Source organism: Emys orbicularis, chromosome 8, assembly GCF_028017835.1.
Source record: "Emys orbicularis isolate rEmyOrb1 chromosome 8, rEmyOrb1.hap1, whole genome shotgun sequence".
Taxonomy (NCBI): Eukaryota; Metazoa; Chordata; order Testudines; family Emydidae; genus Emys; species Emys orbicularis.
Genome location: NC_088690.1, coordinates 526,953 through 548,441, shown reverse-complemented (window position 1 = coordinate 548,441; position 21,489 = coordinate 526,953). Strand labels below are relative to the sequence as shown.

At 53.5% G+C, this 21,489-nt stretch overlaps 1 protein-coding gene across 1 annotated transcript in view; it reads right to left on the bottom strand.

The window, feature by feature from the left end:
- SZT2 (SZT2 subunit of KICSTOR complex) overlaps positions 1-21,429 on the bottom strand; it is a 74,682-nt gene extending 53,253 nt beyond the window's left edge. The window contains exons 1-16 of the mRNA XM_065408874.1: positions 21,397-21,429; positions 20,345-20,470; positions 19,937-20,110; positions 19,323-19,493; positions 17,358-17,489; positions 13,696-13,855; positions 13,328-13,434; positions 12,756-12,966; positions 11,311-11,481; positions 7,459-7,690; positions 6,616-6,745; positions 5,864-6,006; positions 4,176-4,328; positions 3,443-3,557; positions 949-1,154; positions 283-507 (exon numbers count right to left, since the gene is read on the bottom strand). Of these exons, the coding sequence (XP_065264946.1) occupies positions 283-507; positions 949-1,154; positions 3,443-3,557; positions 4,176-4,328; positions 5,864-6,006; positions 6,616-6,745; positions 7,459-7,690; positions 11,311-11,481; positions 12,756-12,966; positions 13,328-13,434; positions 13,696-13,855; positions 17,358-17,489; positions 19,323-19,493; positions 19,937-20,110; positions 20,345-20,470; positions 21,397-21,426 (2,486 nt within the window). The 5' untranslated portion in view covers positions 21,427-21,429. The remainder of the gene's footprint in view (positions 1-282; positions 508-948; positions 1,155-3,442; positions 3,558-4,175; positions 4,329-5,863; positions 6,007-6,615; positions 6,746-7,458; positions 7,691-11,310; positions 11,482-12,755; positions 12,967-13,327; positions 13,435-13,695; positions 13,856-17,357; positions 17,490-19,322; positions 19,494-19,936; positions 20,111-20,344; positions 20,471-21,396) is intronic.
- Positions 21,430-21,489: the final 60 nt, after the last annotated feature.

The window sequence follows — 21,489 nt, the reverse complement described above, 5'->3', positions numbered from 1 at the left end:
TGGCACATTACAGACACAGCCCAGACAGAAGCAGAGGCCAGGCCATGGTGCCGTGCTCCAGGAGACGCCTCCTGCGCCCTCACGTCAGGAAACCCACTCGCCCTTAGCGGGTGGCAGCAGGACTGGGCGAACCCCCCAGACCCAGAATCCGAGCCGTGCTGAGATGGGTTATGGGACCCCAACCCAGCCTCAAACCATCCGGCCCTGCCCTGGGGTCTGCACCTTTGGAAAGGGCAGCTCCCCGCCCGCCAGCTCCCTGCCCCCCTCAGCCGTGACACTTACTCGGTGAGTGTGGACAGGAGATGGGCTACGGCTGCGATGGGCACGGCTGAGGCCAGCCCCGACTGGATGCACCAGATCCAGCGCTGGTGATAGAAGTAGCGGGAGAGTGAAGCCAGGGTGGAGGAGGCGGTGCGGTTGGCCACTATGGTGAGGGGGCCGGACACAGGGGGGTGCTCCAGGGTGAGGATGAAGGGAGCCCGGTAGTCGGAAGGCAGCTTCTCATACCTAGGAGGGCGGAAGGGAGAACGACCAGCCGAGAGGGAAGGGTCCCCAGACAAGGCCTGCACTTCTGGACGGCTGGCTTGATCCTGGCTCTAACACCACAGGGGCGGCAGCAGGAAGGCTGGGATCCTGCTCCTCTTCAGTCCCCTCTCTGGGGCCTGTGATCCTCTCTCCCCCTCCCTTCGCTCTAGCCAGGTTCGGATTCTCAGCACAGCGCTGACCCCAAGCCCTGCGAGTCACAGCCACAGCTCTGTCAGAGAACGTGCCCGCGGAACCCACCCATAGGCACAGGCTCCCCTGCCGCCGGCAGCACCAGCCTTCCACGGGCCCCTCCTCAGGCACAGGGCAAACCCAGACTGCGGTTCCCCTCCCCACCCCGACTACTAAGCAAGATGACCCCCGGCAGCCTGTTGCCCCTCTGCCCCACTAGCCCACCGCCACTACCTGATCAGGAGCTTCTCCAGCGGCTTGTGCAGCACTACAAGGCAGGGCCTGTCTGAGAGGGCTGGCGGGGCCCCAGCCACGGGCGGAGACTTAGAGGGAGAGCTGCTGCCAAAAGTTTTCCTCTTCACTTTGGGAGTCGCTTCTTTGCTCTGGACCCTGTGGGGGAAGCGCAGCTGCAGGATCCGGTCCTGTAACTCCTCCACTATCTGCAGGACAGAGGTAAAAGGAAGCCTAAGCAGCTCTATTTAGGAATCACAGGGTGTCTGCATTGCACACTACACCCAGATCCCGACTGAGATTTGAGCCCAAGCCCCCCTTCCATCCACGAAGAGATCAGTCTGACCCGGGTCGGCGGGCACTCAGAGCCTGGGGCCTAGGACCCTGCTAGGGGAGAGGGTCAGATCCTGAGTCAGCCACAGCTCAGGCTGAAGCCCTCTCGTTTTGCAGCATGGCTGCAGGTCCAGCCACAATCCGAAGGGCTGCGCAGCATGGTGTGGACGTGTTAGCCCATCTGAGGGAGCCAGGCCCAGCCAGTGCAAACCCAGATTTACAATGAAGCATGGATGCTCAAGCAGGGCTTGGAAACATCAAGTCTACAAGCCTGGGTCCTGCAGACTTGGGCTTAGCTACGTCCATGCTGCCTGCTGTAGAGACAAGCAACTCGACGTGAGCTGCTAGAGCAGTGCCTTGGCAAAGAGGGTGAATGTGATCCTGGGATGTACAGACAGAGGAGCAGTGAACAGGGGGGTGATTTTACTTCTGTATGTGAAATTGGTGAGGCTGATACTGGAATACAGAATCCCGTTCTGGGTCCCCATTTTAAAATGGACATTGAAGATTGGAGAGGGGGCAGAAAAGAGCCACAAAACTGCTCTGAGGGCTGGAGAACATGCTTTATAGTGACAGGCTTACAGAGCTCACACAGTTCAGCTATCAGAGAGAAGACTGCAAGGTGGCTGGATTGCAGTGACAAGTACTTCCCAGGGGAGAAGACACCCGGTACCAAAGGGCTCTTTAACTTGGGACAGGAACCACCAAAAGCTGGTGGCTGAAGCCAGACAAATAAGGCAGAATTGTTTTTCAATCCGTGAGGGTGACTAACCCCTGTAATAGTCTGCCGAGGGAGGAGATGGATTCTCCAGCTGGAGGCCTTTCTGAAGAAATGATTTAGCCAAACAAGTTATTGGGCTCAGCACAGGGGTAGCTGGGTGAAGTGTGACACAGACCATTACACAGCAGGTCAGACTAGATCATCACAATGGTCCCTTCTGGCCTTAAACATTATGAATTAACCACCCCTTCCCCACTCCTGATCAACAAACAGCTCTGCTCTGTGGAGAGAGGCACCAGGGAAACCACTCCCTACTCTTGCCCCATTCTGGGTCTGCAGGAATGCCATTACACAGGCACTGCCAGATGGGTCCAGACCACAGTTCTGCCTAGCTCCGTGTCCTGGCTCCAACGGCTGCAGACAAAGGTGCAAAAACCCTGCTGTCGCACGTGGGGGATAATCTGCCCCCATAATGGTCTCTTCCTGATTTCTAATAGTTACAGGTTGGGTTAAGCCCCAAAGTGCAAGGTTTTTTAGGGTATTCTGTACCCACATAAAGGCCCTACCCCTCTTTGAATCTTGTTAAGTTCTCGCCTCAGCAACTTCCTGTGACTTCCACAGTCAAATTTCCTTTTATGTTTTTAATTTGCCACTTTTCAACCTCATTGAATGTGCCTTATTCTTGTGTTAGGAGACAGAACAACGCTCCCAACTGCCTTTCTTTAGTCCACTCCTTTCAGAGACCTTTATGAAGACACCTGCTGCGCTGTCTGGTCTGCCATATCTGCAGGGAGTTTCACTTTTCTCTGCCTCCTTTCCTTTCCAGACCATTAAAGGACACAGGACCTAGTACAGATCCTGCGGGCACCAGGATGAAAACTGAACATTTAATCCCACTGTTTCCGGTCTCCTTCACAGATCCTGATCCCTCACTTTGCCTCTCAGCCCATGACATCTTAGCTTCTTAGTAGCCTCCTGCCTGGGACTTTGTCAAAATCTAAATTATGTTAACTAGTTTTCTCTTCTAGCCACTACTTTACTAATGCTCAAAGAATTGTAATAGCTCAGTGAGTCATGGTTTTCCTCTGCACAAACCAAGCTGGTTAGATCAAATCATATAATCTTCAGATGTTTTATTTTACTATTTTTAATCATCATTTTGACCTGTTTACCAGGCACAGATGTGACGCTTACTAGTCTGCAATTCCCTGGATCACCCTTGGAGCCTCTTTAAAATACAGGTGCAGTATCTTGCCACCTTCCAAATCTCTGCTACAGCAGCTACATTTTAAATTCCTTTGTCCCAAATCCCAAACAGCTGCCTGGTCAAGGTGTCAGCTCTGTAAATACATCCACCTGCTTCTTCTCCATGCCAGCCCCCCCACGCCTCCCAGGCAGCTCACTCTGTTCCCACTGCCCCAAAGCATTCTCCCTCAGACTCACCTGGTTCCTGGCCTGGGCAGGAGTCCCGATGGGGAACCCTAGCCGGAGAACCATGCAGGGAGCTTTGGAGATGATCCGTACCACATAGAACGAGGAAGGAGCTGGATCCTCAGAGCTGGAAGAGGAGTTAGTCACTGACTGGGTAGCAGGGAGAATGGTCTAACCGGGCGGCATGGCCTTGGCGGCAGAGCTCTAGCTGCTCTGGGGCCCGATGCAGAGTGGATGCTCCTTCCCCAGCTGCGAGGTCAGAGAGTTCCCTGCTATGGGCGAGCTGAAAGCTGGGTTTGGAGTCAACCAGCGCTGGGGTCAGCCAGGCGGAGCCGAACGGGCCCTGCTAGCAGGGAATCAGCCTGTACTATTTTCATTCCACAGCACGAGGGGCATGCAGAGAGCTGCTGAGTCAGATGCACTCCAGGGTCCCAATGAGAGAGGACAGAGTACTGCCATGGGGGTTACAGCTGGAAGGCTTTCTGGCAAGAGGAGGGGCTGCGCTCAGGTTAGCAGGGGCTGGCCCAGGCAGATGGGGCAGAAAGGGGGCCAGGAGCAGACAGAGGGGAAGAGGGCTCTAGCAGCGCACGGAAGGGGGGGGAACGGGGCACACCTGAATGGCAGTTCCAACAGCCCATGAGCCATGGTGTTAGTGCGCGAAAGGAACCCTGACTCCTCCCCTGCCCCGCCAGGCTCTCGATGGAGCACAGCAGAAGCAGCACCCTGCGTACACGGAGCCTCTCACCTGGGCATCAGTTTGACGTAGGAGTAGCCTTCCACTAGCACAAAGCTGCTCCAGTCCCGCAGCAGGGAGGTGAGTGCCGAGTGGGAGATGCGGCACTGGATGGTGCTGTACCGGCCATTGTTGCCTGGTGTGTGCAGGTGCTTTGGGACGGGTCTGTGGAACACACCAGTGCGTCACTAGCCCAGCCCTCCTGTCTGCTCCCACCATGGCCCAGGAAGGGCCCCTGCAGAGCCCCTGGCCCATTCACCCTCCCTCACTAGCCTGGGCAGGATCAACCTGCTCCTCCCCCACCCACACCCACAGGCTGCCACTAACGCCTCTCCTGCTGTGCTGTCTGGCTCTGCCACATCTGCAGGGAGTTCCACTGTTCCGCCGTCACAGGAACCCTGCTCTCCCCCTAGGCTGATCTGCTACTTCCCCCTCTGTACAACGCAGGGGGCATTACCTACCTGCTTCCCAGGGACCTATGGGGTAAGCCTTTGATCAGGGCTGGGGATTAGCCACACTGATCCTTGGCTGGGACGAGCCCCCCTGCTAACAGAGCGCCCTCCCTTCCTTGGCTTCAGATGATGTCAGGGTGGGCAGCAGGCCACTGTGTCCATCTGAGCCAATGGAGCTTTGCAGACACCTGCCATAATGTCGGGACATGCAGAGACAGACTCCAAACTGGCCCCGCGCCTGGAAGCTCCGGCTCTCCAGAGGTTCCAGGCCCTGGGCTCTGCCTGAGGCAGGAATCAGAGCAGACTCCAGCCGTGTTTTACGGAAACGAGGGCCATTGTGAACAATTGGCAGCCCCCTTCTCAGCAGGACACAACAGGCTGTACCTGTCCTTTGATCCCTCTGGAAGAGGCCACAGCCCCTCTATACTGAGTCCTGGGCTACACTAGAGTTAGGTTGACGTAAGGCAGCTTATGCTACCCTAACTCTGTGAGCATCTACACTAAAATGCTCCCGCCGACGTAACTCGCCCACTACAGGACTTAACTCCACCTCTGCGAGAGGCTTAGGTCAGTGTAGTTAGGTCGACCCAGCATCAGCGTAGACACTGCGTTGCTTACATCAAGTGTGGCTGCCTTTCAGGAGCCGTCCCACAGTGCCCCACATCGACCGTACAATCGGTGCGAGTGCTCCTGGGGAGGACACGCACCACTGACACACGGAGCATAGTGTGGACATGCGGCGCTGTACATCCACGTAACTTAGGTTGACATAATTTTGTAGTGTAGACACACCCTGAGCTTCTCCACCCTGCAGGGAGGCCTACTGAGCCACAGGGTGAAATTCCAGCTGGGAGGCCCACAGGAGATCCTGCAATCGGATTCTCTGGCAGAGACAAACCCTGAGGGCACCCAACACTCTCAGGAGCTGCCTCTCTTCTCCCCTCCCCCTCCAGCCAGGATGCCTTCCCAGCCTGCAGAGGGTTAATGCACAAACAGCATGGTCTCCTCAGGCTAATGGGCCTTCCCATGCCTGAGAGCCCAGCCTGTTACTGCCTGTACTGTGCAGCTAGCAGACACCTTCCCAGGGCCCTCCTGTGCACAGAGTAATCCTGCATAGCCCCCTTCTGTCAGCGAGGCAGCTCCTGCAGGCTCTGGCTGCATAGCCAGGCTCCCGCTGTCCCTAGGGCTGCTTTCCTACCCACAGCGACGTGTCCAGGTCACGCTGCCCTAACCCCACCACAGACGTACGTGTCATGCTCCAGCATGAGGACAATCCGATGCATATGCAGCCACCTCTGCCAGAAATTAGCATCCATGGAGAGGATGGGCTTCCAGTAGGAGGCAAACTGTGAATGGCTGCAGTCAGAGCCGCTGTGCTGCAGGGACAGCACCTGAGAGACAGAGAGAAAGAGCTCAGCCGCAAGCTGTTGGTTTCCCCACGGAGAAGGTCCAGGCCTCCCCGGAGTCTGAGCCTAGCAGGCTGGCTGAAGAGCATTACATTGTCTCTGGGGAGAACGAATACTTTCAGCAACATAACTGAGCAATGCAGCCGGACAGCCAGTATGGGCTTCCGCACCGATGGGAAGGCATCCCAGACGCACCGAGGCAGGCTGAGCCTGCGGCACTCCTGCCCTCTCTAGCTGGAGTGCACCTGGCGTACACACCACACGCTCGCTGGAGAACACTCTGCACGTTGCCTAGAATGGGCAGCCTGCTATTCACCCCAGGGGCTTTCCAGGAGCAGCTGCTGGAGCAGACACCCTAAGCTGGCGCCACGGAGTGCATAATGTTCGGGAAAGGACATCAGAGAAGTGCCGGTTCACACAGCATCATGCGGAAGTGGAGCAGTGCAACTGTTAGCAAGGAGAACAGCCTATGGGCCGTTCCTGTGAGTCACAGCTACCACGGCAGCCACCTGCACGGATCAGCCCTCTGACACCAGGATACAGAACAGAAGGGCACCTGTTCCCAGGGCTCTCAGGAAAGGGGAGGCGGCGTACCGGGGTGGTGGAGCCCGGTGGGATGTAGAAAAGGGGCACTCCGTTCTTAGTGCTCTCAGGGATGGTGAAGTGCTCTGGAACGGTGTCAAAAGACTGCAGGTGAACCAGCATCTGATCTGTCTGGTTGATGCTGCAAGACAAAAGCCATCATTAAGTCTCTGGGGCGCTCCCAGCCGATCGACCATTCAGAGCTGAGCTGCCTGCACATGTGGCACTGCAAGGCCAGCTGGGGGCATGTCCTTGGGGGAAGCAGGATTCCCCCAGGCCTGGCAAAGGGCACACTAGAGGGAGCCCGGATGCAGCAGCCCACCCCCCAGGCGAGAGAGCTCAGCAACAGCAAGAAGAGTTAGGAAAGGGTTTGGCCGAGTCCTTCCCTCAAGGTACAGCAGGCAGGGAACAACTGCGCAGAACAGGGGTAGATGCCCCAGCCTCTGCAGAGCTTGGGAACACTGGGCAGATGCCCACAAGTCATCCGGGATCAGCCACACACCCCACCTACCTGAGAGAGAATCACCCACAGCTCTGACCTTCAGAGCAAGGCAGCATTGCAGGGTGGTGCCAGGGGCACACATCCCCCGCTCACTGCCCAGCCCCTCCCAATGCCTGGGGTCTGGTTAATGACAGCAAACAGAGCAGGGCCCAGGGAATGCAGCACCGTCGGCTCTGGGAATCCTACTGCCTAGGACACAAGTCCGTTCAAGTCCCTCTTCCCAATCGGTGTTCCTCTTCAGGCCACCCCCACTGGGGGGCCCAAGTGAGCAGGGAAAGGGGGTGCAGAGGCATCCTGGAGCCAGCAGGTGCTGGGGTCAGACTACGAGAGCTGCAGGGAACGGCCAGGCTCACCTCTGCAGTGTGTTCCAGAAGCGACGGATCACTGTAGTGCGGTACAGGCTGGTGATAGGCTTCCTCATGGTGCAGCTGATATCATGCAGGATGTCATAGCTGCCCTCCATTGTCACCTCCACCCAAGTACTGCGCTTGGAGGGGTCCAGGGGCCATGCCGCCACAGCCAGGTATTCTATCCGCATGTTGTGCTTCCACAGCAAGACCAGCTTCACTTCCAGCTGGGAGCCGCCTGCGTGGGATGAGAACAGGGCCGTGAGGGGCTGCGATCAAGCTCACCACCCAGGCCATGACCCAGCAGCACCACCTCTTGCCCCCAGATTCAAGATTCAACTCACATGGGGCCCCTGAACAGGTAAGAGGATTCCCAGAATCCTTTGGGTGGGATGGTCCCTCTCCTCCATGGGGTCAGGGCCGAACTCAGCACCCCCAACCTGCCCTAAGCACAATGCACCCAGGCTCTGCTCTGACTCCCCAGCAATGGGAACTCCACAACACCCCTGGCAGCTTGTTCTGGCATCCAGCTAAACAAGCCCCCTCCTACTTACTCTGGCCTTTCCCTTCGGCCACTGCTGCCTGTTCTGCGCCCCACAGCATGGGAGAACAAGTGGGCCCAGGCCCACTCAAATACCACTCTGAACTGGCAGAGGCTACTCTGTCCTGTACAGGTGTCATCCTAACCCCCAATCACCTTCCAATCACACACTGAGTGAGGGGACGTGTGGTTCATTCTCGTGCGCGCACCCCCAGGGAGAGAGGTGTTTGTGCAATACAGCGTTCTGCTGGGGACCTGTTTTGAAATGCACACACTGCTGTGTGCGTGTCACAGACACGCACCTGGCCTTTGGAATGAGAGGCCAGTTCCTCAGGCAGGCTCAGACTGGAAAAGCAGAGCTCTGTCTCCTGCACAAACGAGCTTTCCCCTTGTGAAGGAAGCTCCATGGTGCCGGAGGAGCAGAGCGGTCAGCCAGAGGCTTCATCCTGGAGCTTTAGGCTCTCAGACGTGCTGGGCTTAGGCCATGGAGCACTATGCACACTAGGGCCAATTCCCCACCCCTAACTCAGCAGTCTAAGGGAAGCCAATGCAGAGCGTAGGACAGATGTGGTTTGCTCACGAGTATGGGATACTGCAGCACTCGGTACCAGCTGGAGTTCCCTGAGGCCTGACAGCCTTCATGTCACACTGGTCCCATCTCTCCCCAGACATGCCTGCCCCAAAGTGAACAAGCCAGCCTGCCCCACGGGCTGTTCTCCAAAATCCTTCGGCTCTTTGGGGCCTGCTCCAAGCGCTCCATTCCCTCACTGGCCGAGTGATGGCAGCGCCCAAGGAGGACCTAGCCGGGCCAAGGGAGCAGAACACCCATCCCACATGCTAGCCTATGGACGCAACCCAAACAAACAGGTCATCGCACTGCCGACTCATTCACTCGCTCCCCCACTAGGTCCCCCGTGCTGCACAGCTAGCAGGGCTTATCAAATCTTTCCTCGGCGAGTGGCTGGAGATGCTAAGCCATCAAAGGAGGTAAGTCACTGGTAAGAAGCCAGTCATCCCAACCAGACCTGATGCATTGCTGCCTGCCTGAGTCTGCAGCCAGCCTCAGCTTCCTCTGCACAGAGCTACCCAGAGTAAGAGTGACATTAACCAGACTCTGGTCAGCAGCTGCCCAGAACCACACCCACAGCAGTGACACCAAGAAGAGAGAGTCTGGTCAGCTCCATTCTGCTGCTGCCTAATAGTGAGGCATGCTTCTCCTTTGCAGAGGCTGTGCTGATTACACCATCATGTCCAATTTTCCAACCATTTTATAATTCTATTTTAAAAACTGTTGTTTCAACTAATGTACACAGTGCTAGTTTACATGCCAGAATTCCCAGGAACATCCTACAGGATGCAGATACAACATTTGCTGCCCTCTGAGCCTCCGGCATAGGTGTAGATTTTAAACAAACAGACTGCAACTTTTTGTTAGCTCATATACTTCATTCTGAAGCTCTTTCAGCACACCATCTGGCCCAGGTGACTTGTCACTCTATTTGTTCCAGCAACTCTACTTTTGACACTTCAGTCCCTGACAGTGCTTCATCTTTACTATCCGAGAAGAGTAGGTATCTCCCCAATACCTTCTGAGCTGAAGACTCTTGCAAAGAACTAATTAAACTTTTCTGCTATGGCCTTATCCTTCTCAACTGCTCCCTTGTCTCCCAGCTAGGCAAGCAGACACACTGATTCTCCTGCAGGCGTCCTGTCTCTGCATATGCAAATGATTTCTTGCTATTTGTGTTTGGAAGTTTGCTCTTCAAAAGTCCTGTTCTCACCTAGTTTACTCCGTACATTTCTCCTGCTGGAATTTATTTTTCTTTACATGGCTTCACTAAAGTAAGATTTCCATTTTCTCTCTCTCTCACTGTCTAGGAAGGACCAGGTACATTTATGGTGCTACTGAGATCCTGCCCATACTATCATTTCTGCAGCCACTCACCTGGTTCTGCTGCAGCCACTGCTGTGCTGGCAGGAATGCAAAAGGCTTAGGCTAATGCAGTGATTCCCAAACTGGGGTTCGAGAACCCCTGGGGGTTCACGAAATGTTCTCGGAAAAGAATTCCCTAATTGCGGACAGAGCTGTCCCTAGGGACCCCAGGCAGCATGGGGCCAGTAGCCTGGAGCCCCTAGACTTCCAAGAGCTAAGAGGATCAAAGCAAGCATATCTATCACACTGAGGAGATTTGAACTTCAAGACTCCTTATAAGAAATGGAAAGGGAGGTGGATATTTTTTGCTGTTTTTAAAATTAAATAGGCAGCTAGTATTGTTTTTAAAATTATTATGATGAATAAGTTTAAGCTTTGTTGTAACGTGCGTTGTTTGTCTGGACTGCTCAAGACCTGAATGCTTGTGTAGGAGGAACTCTTTGAGTTGGCTTCTTAAATACCTTCATGCTGTTTCACATCTGATACTCTTTGATGAAACATAGGAGCCTTGTCTTATAACCGGCTTATTCAAAGTGATACAAGCTACGAAAGTGAGATCTTGGAAGAGTGTTGCCATTTTCATAATGTAATAAAAATACTGTAATGATAAATAAGAACATAAGAATGGCCCTACTGGGTCAGACCAAGGGTCCATCTAGCCCAGTATCCTGTCTTCCGACAGTGGCCAGTGCCAGGTGCCCCAGAGGGAATGAACAGAACAGGTAATCATCAAGTGATCCATCCCCTTTCGCTCATTCCCAGCTTCTGGCAACAGAGGCCAGGGACACTTAATAATAATTAGTGTGCAATAAGCATGTCATAAAAACAAATTTTATATTTCCAAGATCACTGCTTTTATAATTTATACTCAGGTAAACGAGAAAATCCCTGGAAATATTAATTTTTAGGAGGGGGTTCGCAAGACTTGACATTTTAGTGAAAGGGGTTCACAGGTGGTTAAAGTTTGGGAACCACTGGGCTAATGTAAATACAGTGCTACCTGCTGGCAGCCACTCTCTTTGCATAAAGTGCTGCTATTTGCACCTTCCTAGTCTGCAGCTGTGGTTCAGTACTTGCGCCCATATCAGACCTTGCACCGCTGTCGCCTATGGGGCACCCTCTTACCCTGTAGCTGCTCCCCACCTCTGAACTGTTGGTATCTCCATACTGTGAGACAGGATTTGCCTAGCTGGCACACAAGCACCATGCAACTGCACAGGGCAATCCTGTGCATGTGCCATGGAGAACAAACTCCTTCCCCAAGACCATGGTTTCCTGTCCTCACCCCACCGAGGCTGGCCAGACTATGGCAAGCCTGCACTTAAGTCTGTGTAACCGGGAATGGAGCCCCAAGTCACAGAGCGGCATGGCGCAGGCAGATCACCTTTGGTGATGTTGACCTCACGGATGCTGTAGCCCTCACGCAGCCGGACAGAGACTATGCTCACGAGGTCTGCATGCACCTCCTTCTCTGTGTGCTTCTTCCTCCTCATGGCCAGAGCCGGGTTGCTGCTCGCAGACACCAGATGCTCATTGAACAGTCTGTGCTGGGACACTGCAAACAACAGCAGGCACACGGGTCACGCAGGGGCAGCTCCTCCACTCCCCAGCCTGCAGCAGGAGCCCAAGGCACTTGGCAAGTGCAGCTGTGGGACCCCTCCCTCCCTCCCAGTGAGCAGTGCATCCCTCCAGGCTCGCTCAGGAAGGGGACAGGAGAGGCCTGTAGGTGCAGAGGAGATCTGTAACAGGGCAGGGGTCAAGCCTGAGCACATGATGGGACAGGCGTGATAATCAGGAGCAGCACTACAGGGTGATGCATTTAACCAGACAGGAATGGCAAGGCCGCTGCACTAATCCAGGCAGGGATCCATTTCCCCCTGTCCCTAGGGAGTCTCATGCCCACCCTGGGTGCTGTATAATGACCAGTTAGTAGGGCCTGACAGCCTTCACTGCAAGGTTTAACAACTAACAGCTTTTAAACAGCACCTGAACCCCTCCCCCCAGTCCTTCAGGCCAGACCCCCTCTGAACCAGCATGGGAAATCTCAACCACTCCCACAGACAGCAGGCATTTTCCAAGAACTGCTGATGCTTCTGAGCCTTAAGGCCAATTTTCAATTGACACAAAGTGTCATGTCCCCCCGAATCCTCAGTGGGAGCATCCAGATGCTGGCATTGTGGCCATCTCTGGGGACCATAACCTTGTAAGCCAAGTTCCCATGTGCAGACATGGTCTGGATGTGCTCTGCAGAGCACAGCCAACCAGGTCAGCGTTCAGAGGGCCTCCATGTGCAAAGGGGCCAGTGAGCGTTTCCTCACCCTCACTGTACTCCCGCGGCAGGGGGGATTGTGCTCAGGCTTGCACAAACATTCCCCTTTGGGCTGGGTAGGCAAGCTGAGAGCAGTAGTGAGAAAGGCACGTTAGCACCCAACTCCCCAGCTAATGCTCCCTAAAGCAGCATGCCCCAGGAAGGGAGCCACAGAGATTCTGCTCCAGCATCCAGTAGTGTTCAGAGCCTCGAGAAGGCCTAGAATTCTGCGGGCCCTGACCACATGCTCCAATCCACTGAGCAGTGTGCTTGTTAAGCTGTCCTCCCCAGACCGAGCTCTCGGGGTTGCTGGAGAAAAGAGGACCACTCCCTTGCCTTGTGTGCACTGCAGTAGGTAGAAGGGGCTGGAAAAAGGCTCTCCCCACTGCCTCCCTCAGCCACTGCTATTGGAAACAATCAGGAAAGGGTACGAAGGGGACATTGACGTATCCAGGCCCCACCACATGAAGAAATTCCAGGCCCCCCCATCCGATGGAGCAGGACACACATGCTCGCCTCACCACAGTAATACTCTGGGTTCAGGGACTCCCCGGTGCGCAGGAAGGAATACAGCAGGAAGGCCTTGTGATATACATTGAGGTCGAGGCTTAAGGGATCCAGCTCAGGGCAGGTAGACAGGTATGCACCAAAAGTTGCCATAGCAATAAATTTCATCAGTTCCACATTGGGGACGTGGCCAAAGCTGCAGTCATATGAGTAGACTCCGCCCACCTGAGAAGGCGCGGGAGAGAGATCCACGTGAGACAGAGCAAAGGAGGGGAGAGGAGAGAGAGAAGCAGAGGTAAGCTCCACTCCATCCTGCTAGGGGCGAGTGAGCATCAAACCCCCAAAAGGGAGAGCACATACCAGCACACACAGCACGGTGCCCCTGCCGGGGGTCAGAGCCCCTGCCCTGGATTGGCATCCCCGTCCCCACTCCCCACCAGAGGTTAGCCATCTCCACCCCCACCCCTTGCCCCAGACTGGCATACCTACACACATGGTGCAGCATCCCACGCCCACCCTCCGCCTCAGACCGGCCAGCATACCGGCATACACGGTGCAGTCTGCAGTGCCCCCGCCCCAGGCATACCTGCACAAAGGAGCAGGCCACAGTGCTACTCCGCAGCTGGTTGAGCAGAGTCTCACACACAGCCACGTCCGGGACACTGGTCACGCCATCTGTGATTATGATGATACCTGGAGGTAACAAGGCACCATCTCAGAGCACCGTCCCTCATTTGTGATCAGACTCCCCACCCTACACCCCCAATGCACTCGCTGGCTTTATCTGCGTTACCACACCACAATGGGATCATGAAATGCTGCACCGCAGAGCTGCTGCCCTGAAGCCTTGCCCTTCCCCCATCTGAAGGGCCTAACATGACTCCTTGGGCATGAGGGCTAGAGGGATACAGACTTCCAGGCGAGCCTCCCTGGAGCCCAGGAGGTGGAACTAACCTGCACTGGAGTTGGAAGGCAACAGCTGCAGTGCTAAGATCCCCTGTCGGATCATGCTGACGAGGCCAATGTCAGCAGTGACCATGGAGACACCCGACTTCCTTCCAGAGGGTTCCTGTGTGGCACAAGGACTCTCCTGGCTGAGGGGCGACAAATCTACCTAGCAACGAGAAACCAACAAGATGCCGTCAGCCACACTCTGACCCTGTTCCACCCACTCCTTTTGCAGGTGCCCTGGAGTCTAACAGCCCCATACATTACCCCAGCCCTAGTGTGATTTACCCAGTACTATGCTAACCTTTAATCTTCTAGCCCTTCTCAATCCCCTTAATGTGGCTTTCCCCTGAGCTCTCACTCCTACTGGCCCCTAAGAAGGCTTCTATGGTGTTATATGCCCAATATTCTGTCTGAGCAGAGCCTGGGCTTACCAGATCACCCCATGGGGTGAGTAGAGGAGGAGATGCTGGGGCCACTAGACTTCTGCAGTCAGCACTAGGAGATGTATGTCTACACTGTAATTAGACCTGACAGCTGACTTGGGCTCGCGGGGCTCAGGCTGTGGGGCTGTTTCATTGCAGTGTACACTTCTGGGTTTGGGCTGCAGCCCAAATAGGGTCCCAGAGCTCGGACTGTAAGCCAAGCCTGGAAGTCTACACGGCAAGGAAACAGTTGCACAGCCCAAGCACCAGTCAGCTGGCACAGGCCAGCCGCGGGTGTCTAATTGCAGTGTGGACAGACCCTAACTCCTTCAATCTAGTGCAAGCTGCATCTCTCACAGTGCAGCCCGAGGTCTCTCTTCCAGGGCATCTAAGAAATGTAGGTCTCTTTTACCCTGTCTGGGGCACTGCTCCTGGAGGCGCTGAGGACTCAGGTCATAAACAAATGTGTACCTATGTGCTTAGATCTGTACAAGCAGAACAAGTCCTGTTACAAAGACGGATACAAATGCTGCCCTGTCTTTCCCGTCATTTGCCCAAAGGCTATTGTGGGTGAAAGAGGGTGTGTGGTCCTGGGGTACATAAACATTTGTCATGTAAAACCAAGAGCAGCCATGGGCCCTCCTGGTCTGGGATGGCTTGGGACAGCTCTGCCAGCCTCATCCCATATAACTATTATTTTGTACTCTTGAACCAGGTAAGGGTAAAAAACCTTCCCAGGCACAATCACAGGGCTGCTCTCGGCTGGGGAAAGATACATGATCAGCAAAAATTAAAATCCCTCAGTGCGCATCGATACCCCTTTAATTTGTTGGATCCAATAAAGTCATCAGTGTTTGCTGGCAAGGACACAGTCAACTGAAAATCTAGGCAACTTCAAAAATAAAAAAAATTAATTCCAGTTCTAGCATATCCTCTGCTTCAGAGCCTCCTGCCCAAGGCCACTGCCAGTTTCTGTGGTTTTACAACGACTCTTGTTTATAAGTGTTTCTCTTCTCCCCACTCCCACCCCCCCGTATGTGTGGCAGAATGCCACATAAACAGGGGCTGCTGATTCTATCAGGAACACAATGAGTGGGACTTGGCACAAAATGCTGACAAAGTACCTGTCAAACAGAATCTCCACAAGTCTCTTTCAGTTCTAGAAATGATAAATGTTACTCATGACATTAGCAGGTCAAACGTTTCCAGTCAGAATATGAAGTTTATGGTACCCCTTTAAATGTGTGACTCTCTGTCTAAGGTTCTCACAAACCAGCAGCAGCCACCTAAATACAGAAGCAGCTTCTGCTTTCACTACCCTGGATTTGAGCAATTTTGTTCTTGTATTAAGCCCCGATGCTGAAAACACTTACACAAGCATATAACTTTACATTGAGATTGCTCTTGCACATAAAGTTACACACTGTGGCACTCTGTACCTCAAAGCAGCACCTTGGAGCCCCCATATTCACACTGTCATACAATTATGATCTATTTCATACAAAGCATGGCATGTAAACTATTATATGAAAGGTCATGATCTGCTGACACCCACTGTTCAGTGCAAATACATACATCATTAGTGTGTACGAAGTTATGAGATTTTGCTGAATGGTTGTTACTGAAATATGTTGTAAATTTGAGAGTCTCCACTGCTATGTGGTGATCCACTCCCAGGAGGGTGTTAAGTGACCATAAATCAGCAGGGGAGTTGTAAACAAGGGATTTACAATTCTGTAAGAGAAGCACCACACAATGGGGATTGCTCAACCCTGTGACTCAGCAAAGCCCACCAGGACATGTCTGGGCTAGTGTTTTCCCAAGCACATGGACTGAGGATATAAAACAGAAAACAGTGGCATTAGGCTTTGGCCTCTCTCCTCCCACACCTACTCCAGAAGCAACAAGAACACTGAGAAGACAGAGACTTGAATTGAGGAGACTGGTCCCAGGCTTAAAGGGGAAACCTGCGTATTAAGAACTGTAACCTACCTGCAACATCCAGTGAGGTGAGAAAAACTGCTTGATCCAAATACTGCTTAGTGTAAAAGGTTTAAGATTTAGACTGCGTGCTTATTTTTATTTTCTTTGGTAGCTATCTCTGACCTTTTGTGCCTGATGCTTATAATCACTTAAAATCTATCTTTCTGTAATTAATACATGTTTCATATTTTATCTAAAACGGTAAGTTTTGGTTGAGGTGATCAGTTTTACAAAGGCTAGTGTGTGTCCTCTCCACATCGAGAGAGGGGTGGACTAGGTAATAAACATACACTGGTCAGGTACAGTTCTGGGGTGCAAGGCTGGGGGATTGGGAGATTGGCTGGTGCCTTTCTCTGTGTGATTCAGGAGTGGCTCTGGGAGCATTCATGTAATCTAGCTGGGTGTGGGGCTCCACCTCCTGTTATGCTGAGCGATCACAGCGCCTGGAGGGGTTTGCTGTTGATCATTAGCAAAGCATTGAGAGACAGCCCAGGCTGGAGAGTTAAGGGGGCACGGTGGTACCCCAGTTCCAGGTTGTACCCCGGGGATCCCATCACACACACAGGCGCTTGCAGGGTCAGTCTTATTCCTCCATCCCCTCCATTTCATTCTGCAGATCTTGTTCTTATGGACAGGTCGCATTGAGCTCTGAATCCCCATGACCCCGAACAGCTACTTGAGGGCACTTCCTGTTAATTTGCTAATATCTGTATCCTGCACTAAAAATCCCTCAGCCACCATTGTTTCAAAATGATGTTAGGAACAGCTGGGCCTCACTGTTTCTGCAGCTCAAGAGTCAGCTGTTACACCAAAAAGGAAGCTGCTCAAGCCACCCTTCCCATGTTAGTACTAACACTGAACCCCGCTGTGGGCCATTCACAGACATGAACTACCTGGGAGCGGGAGTGCAGAGGTGGGGTCTGCCCACTGATCTCAAATAAATCCAGCTGCTTAACTGTATAATCCCGAGCTAGGGTAAATATTTCCCACGTGATCCCTCCCAAATACCTCTTGGTCCTGCTTACCTACTATGGAAACCCCTCAGTCCACTTATCTCAGCAGCCAGGCGCTGTTCTCTCAGCCACTGAACGAGGCTGTTCCTCAAAAAGGACAGACTCCTTGCTGAGGCTTACATACATGTCCATCTTAGTACAAGCCAGCATCCTATGAGCCCCTCCCAGAGGAGTGGCAGGGCAGGAAAGCAGCCCCAGAGAGCCTAGATCTCTCCTCCAGTCCATCCATCACCTCTGCCTGCCTCACCTGGGGCTTGGGTTCATACTGTTGTTGGAGCATCTCAGCCACTTTATTCTCAAAGGCACACAGCTGCGTGTAAATTTCCTGCAGGAAGGTCTCTCTCTTGGTCTCATCCAGCTGACAGCCTTGGAATAGCACCTGAGCCAGAGACACATGGGAAAGACATTACCTTAGGGTTTTAAACGGCCACCCATCACAGTGGTATCTGACCCACTGATCCAGACACACACATGCACTACCCGAAGGAAATGCAGGGGGATCACAAGAGATGGCAGGTAATTAAGTCATGACAAGAAAGGCCTCACTCCAGCCACCTCTGTGTTGTGATCCTGGGAGCCACCACAACATGCACCTGTCAACCTCATTCTGGGGCAAGAGGTTCCTGCTGCCCTAGGAGTCAGGGAGAGGGAAGGCACTGAACAGGAGGAAGTAGGGCTCCTTGTCCAAGCCCCTAGATGCCTCTAACTTCAGCCTAACATTTCTCAAGAAGGCACATTTGTTCTACTCTAACACACATGCAGCCTGATCCAACTACCTGTTGATAATTGGCAGGATAAAGGAACAGTAGCCTGAAGCAAAAGGAAAAAAAAATAGGGTAGAGACTAGGGAAAAAGCCTGAGCATTGGACAGTGAAGTCCACTGGTCAGGGAGGTGGGAGCCCAATCACAGCAGATAATTCACAGCAGGTCAGAGATGATGCTCTTACCATTTATATTACAGCAGTACCCACAGGCCCCAGCCACGATCAGGGCTCCATCATGCTGAGTGCTGCACAGACCCAGAGTAAGAGACAGTCCCTGCCCCAAAGAATTTACAAGATGACATGGAGGGGAACATGATGCAACACACAAGCAGAGAATTCAGGAGATAATCGGCACACAACTTGCTAGCTCCATTCTCCCCCCACCCCTCCCCCGAGATGAGTAACAGAGTGGGGGAGAGGGAAACAACTAGAATATGGACAATTTTATTTAGATGAGTTGCACACATATACACCCTTCTCCTCCCCCGCATATGTACAGCAATCTCCATCTGCACCTCAGCCCCGGGCTAGTTTCTTTAAGGCCTCATGGAAGAAGTGGGTCTTGAAAAAGGATCTGAAGGAGGAGAGGATAGTGGCCTTGCAGATCAATTGAATGTCGCTAGGGGAGATGAACTAGAACAAAGCACACAGACGGTTACGGGAGAACTGGACAAGCGGGCAGTTCAGGCTGACATCAGTGACAGCGGGCTAATGGGAAGGATAGAGGGAGGCGTCCTCGTTATGTTTATTATGGTCGTGCCTAGGGACTAACCAGGATTGTGCAAGTACTGTACAGACAGAGTAATAAGCAGTCCCTGCCCCAAGCAGCTTACATTCCAAACACACAGACAGAAGACAGAGGAAAGGGATAGAACGCATCAGCAGGGTGAGAAGAGCGATGGTCTGCAAATGGCATGGTAACACCATGATTTTTGAGGGTTAAGGTTTTGCTGGGAAGGGATTAGCTACATGGGTGCCTTCTGGCCCCAACAACCAGAATTCAGTTGTTTAAATGGGAATTGCCCTTGCATGTGTGGTTTACAGAGCACCTGAGCTACGGTCCAATCTCACTAGGAAACCACCCAAAAAAGTGAACTGAAGAGAGTTCAAGTCACACTGGGGCAAAATATATCCTAGATGTACTTCCCTAAATTAATGGCAAGCTGCTGCCCACAGATCCCCTTCTTTGCTTGGCATTGCCCACATATGCCAAAGCTCAGCCTCCTGCCCACAGATACACAATGGAGCTGTGCCCACACTAGAGCAGTTGCTCCTTTATAGTCTAGCATTGCACCCGACTACAGGCTCTCATGAAGCAAGACTACAGCATCACATAGCAGTGCTCAGACAACTCCCGTCTCCACTTCCCTAGGATCTCAGCAGCAACCAGGGCAACAAAAAGTTCTCTCACACAAAGATTGGGGGAGGGGAAGGAGGTAGAACTTTACCTGGTGGGACTGCAGGCCAATGATGGAGGAATATGCTTGGATGGTGACAAAGATCTCTGGCTGGTAGGTAATTTCTGAACCAGGAATTCGGAAGGGTTTTAGCAATCCCACTAGGCATCGGGAAAGGGCATGAAACACCTCATCAAAAATGATCTCCCCCGTTGAGTCATCCTGCAGAAGTACAAACAGGAAATTTTAGCTGTTCCCCTGGTGTATTGAAAAGGGACCCTAGCACATGGAATTACACCATACATCCTTCTAGTAATACTCTGCAGAGCCCCAGCACGGAGAGGCGAACACTCCTGAGCCAGCTCCTAGCAGGCAAAACCCATGCACCGATAACCCCTGCAACAGGGGCGGGATTTTCCTGCAGGGATTATCGGTGCAGGGGTTTTGCCTGCTAGAAGCTGGCCCAGGAGTGGCACTGGCCAAGTGGCAGCTGCTGGCACACACTGCTTCTAGTGGGAGCTAACCTCTCGTGGCACACAGAAGGGAGATGCATGCTGGGAGTAAATGCACAGGAGGAAGCCCTTCCAGAACAGAGATGGCAGCAGGAGCGCCTTGTGGGCAGAGCCATGGGGTACACAGAGAGACGCAGAGACGTATACACTCACCACAATGCCTGTGGATGGGCTCAGGTCGAGCTCAATCACAAAGCGGTACTGTCGTGCCAGGAAGGTGACCTGTGTGGAAGGCACTAGGAGATAGGGCCTAGGCCGGACAGACTCATGTGGCTGCCATCCATTTGGCAGGATGCTGAGAACATCCAGTTCATTATCTGACTTCACCTACAGGAGAAAAGAAACAGCAAGTGAGGGAAAGCCAGGCTTGCAGGGGAGCAGGAAAAGGAACAGACAAAAAGAATTGGGCTAAAGCCTTTCACAGGAATCCTAGGCTTCCAAGGAGCAGTGGTGGCCAAAAGTTCTACAGCTTCTCTCCTACTTGGCCAAACTGCCAATGCCAGAGGGCACTGATCAGCACACAGCGCCATCCTGCCTTCAAGCCTGGGCACACGTACTCACCAGCTCTGACTCAGGCACAGCCCAAATGACTTGATGCAGGTGATTGAGGAACCAGGCTAGGCGCACATTGCGGGAGATCCGATAGTCTTTCTTCATCAGGAGGAAGACCTGTCCTGCGTCTTCCACCTGCAGCAAAGGGGAACATGTCACCATATCACTAGGCAGGAGACGACCAGAGAATACAACAGCTAAGCTGCTTATTTTTCTCCATTAACAAAAACCCGTCTACAGCTAAAAGTGCATATTGCTCATCTCTGCAGATACATGCTGCTGCTCCATCCTCACCCACACACCATGCCTCATCTCGAGCCAAAGCTGTGGGGTCTGGGTCAGGGATTGTGCTTTGCTAGACGTCTGTGCAGCCCCTTGTACAACAGGCCAAGGCTTAGCACCACTGTAACCCTGAACGACAGTCACAGCAGGGCACCAACACTGTTCATTAGTATCAGAGGGGTAGCCGTGTTAGTCTGGATCTGCAAAAGCAGCAAAGAGTCCTGTGGCACCTTATAGACTAACCGATGTATTGGAGCATAAGCTTTCGTGGGTGAATACCCACTTCGTCAGACGCATGACCATGTATTCACCCACGAAAGCTCATGCTCCAATACATCGGTTAGTCTATGAGGTGCCACAGGACTCTCTGCTGCGTTTACTGTTCATTAGGGAGACTGCACAGTTCAGGCAGACCTGGGCCCAAATGCTGCAGCCAGCACATGCTGCCCCCACCAAACCTGCAGCCAGACCCAGCACCAACCCACCCCCTCCCCCCCAATGGCATCAGGCTCAGACCCTTCCTACTGATTCAGGCCCAGGCCCCAGCCCACCTCCCCCTGCCCAGCTCCCTGCCCAGTGCCAGGCCCAGCTCCCCCTGACCAAGCTTCCCACACAGTGTCAGGCCCAGCCCAGCCCACCTCCCCCCAGCCCAGGCCCAGGCCCAGCCCCAGCCCAGCTCCCTGCCCAGTGCCAGGCCCAGCTCCCCAGCCCCGCCCAGCCCAGCCCTCCCCATCGCCCGCAGGGGGGCGGGCAGCTGGGCAGTCGGGGGGGGGGGCTACCTCAGAGTCCGCTCGCTCGGAGGCAGCCATGTCTGCCCCGCCCCGCCCCCTCCGGCAGGCGATGACCTCTCACCCCGTGACCCGGAAGTAGAA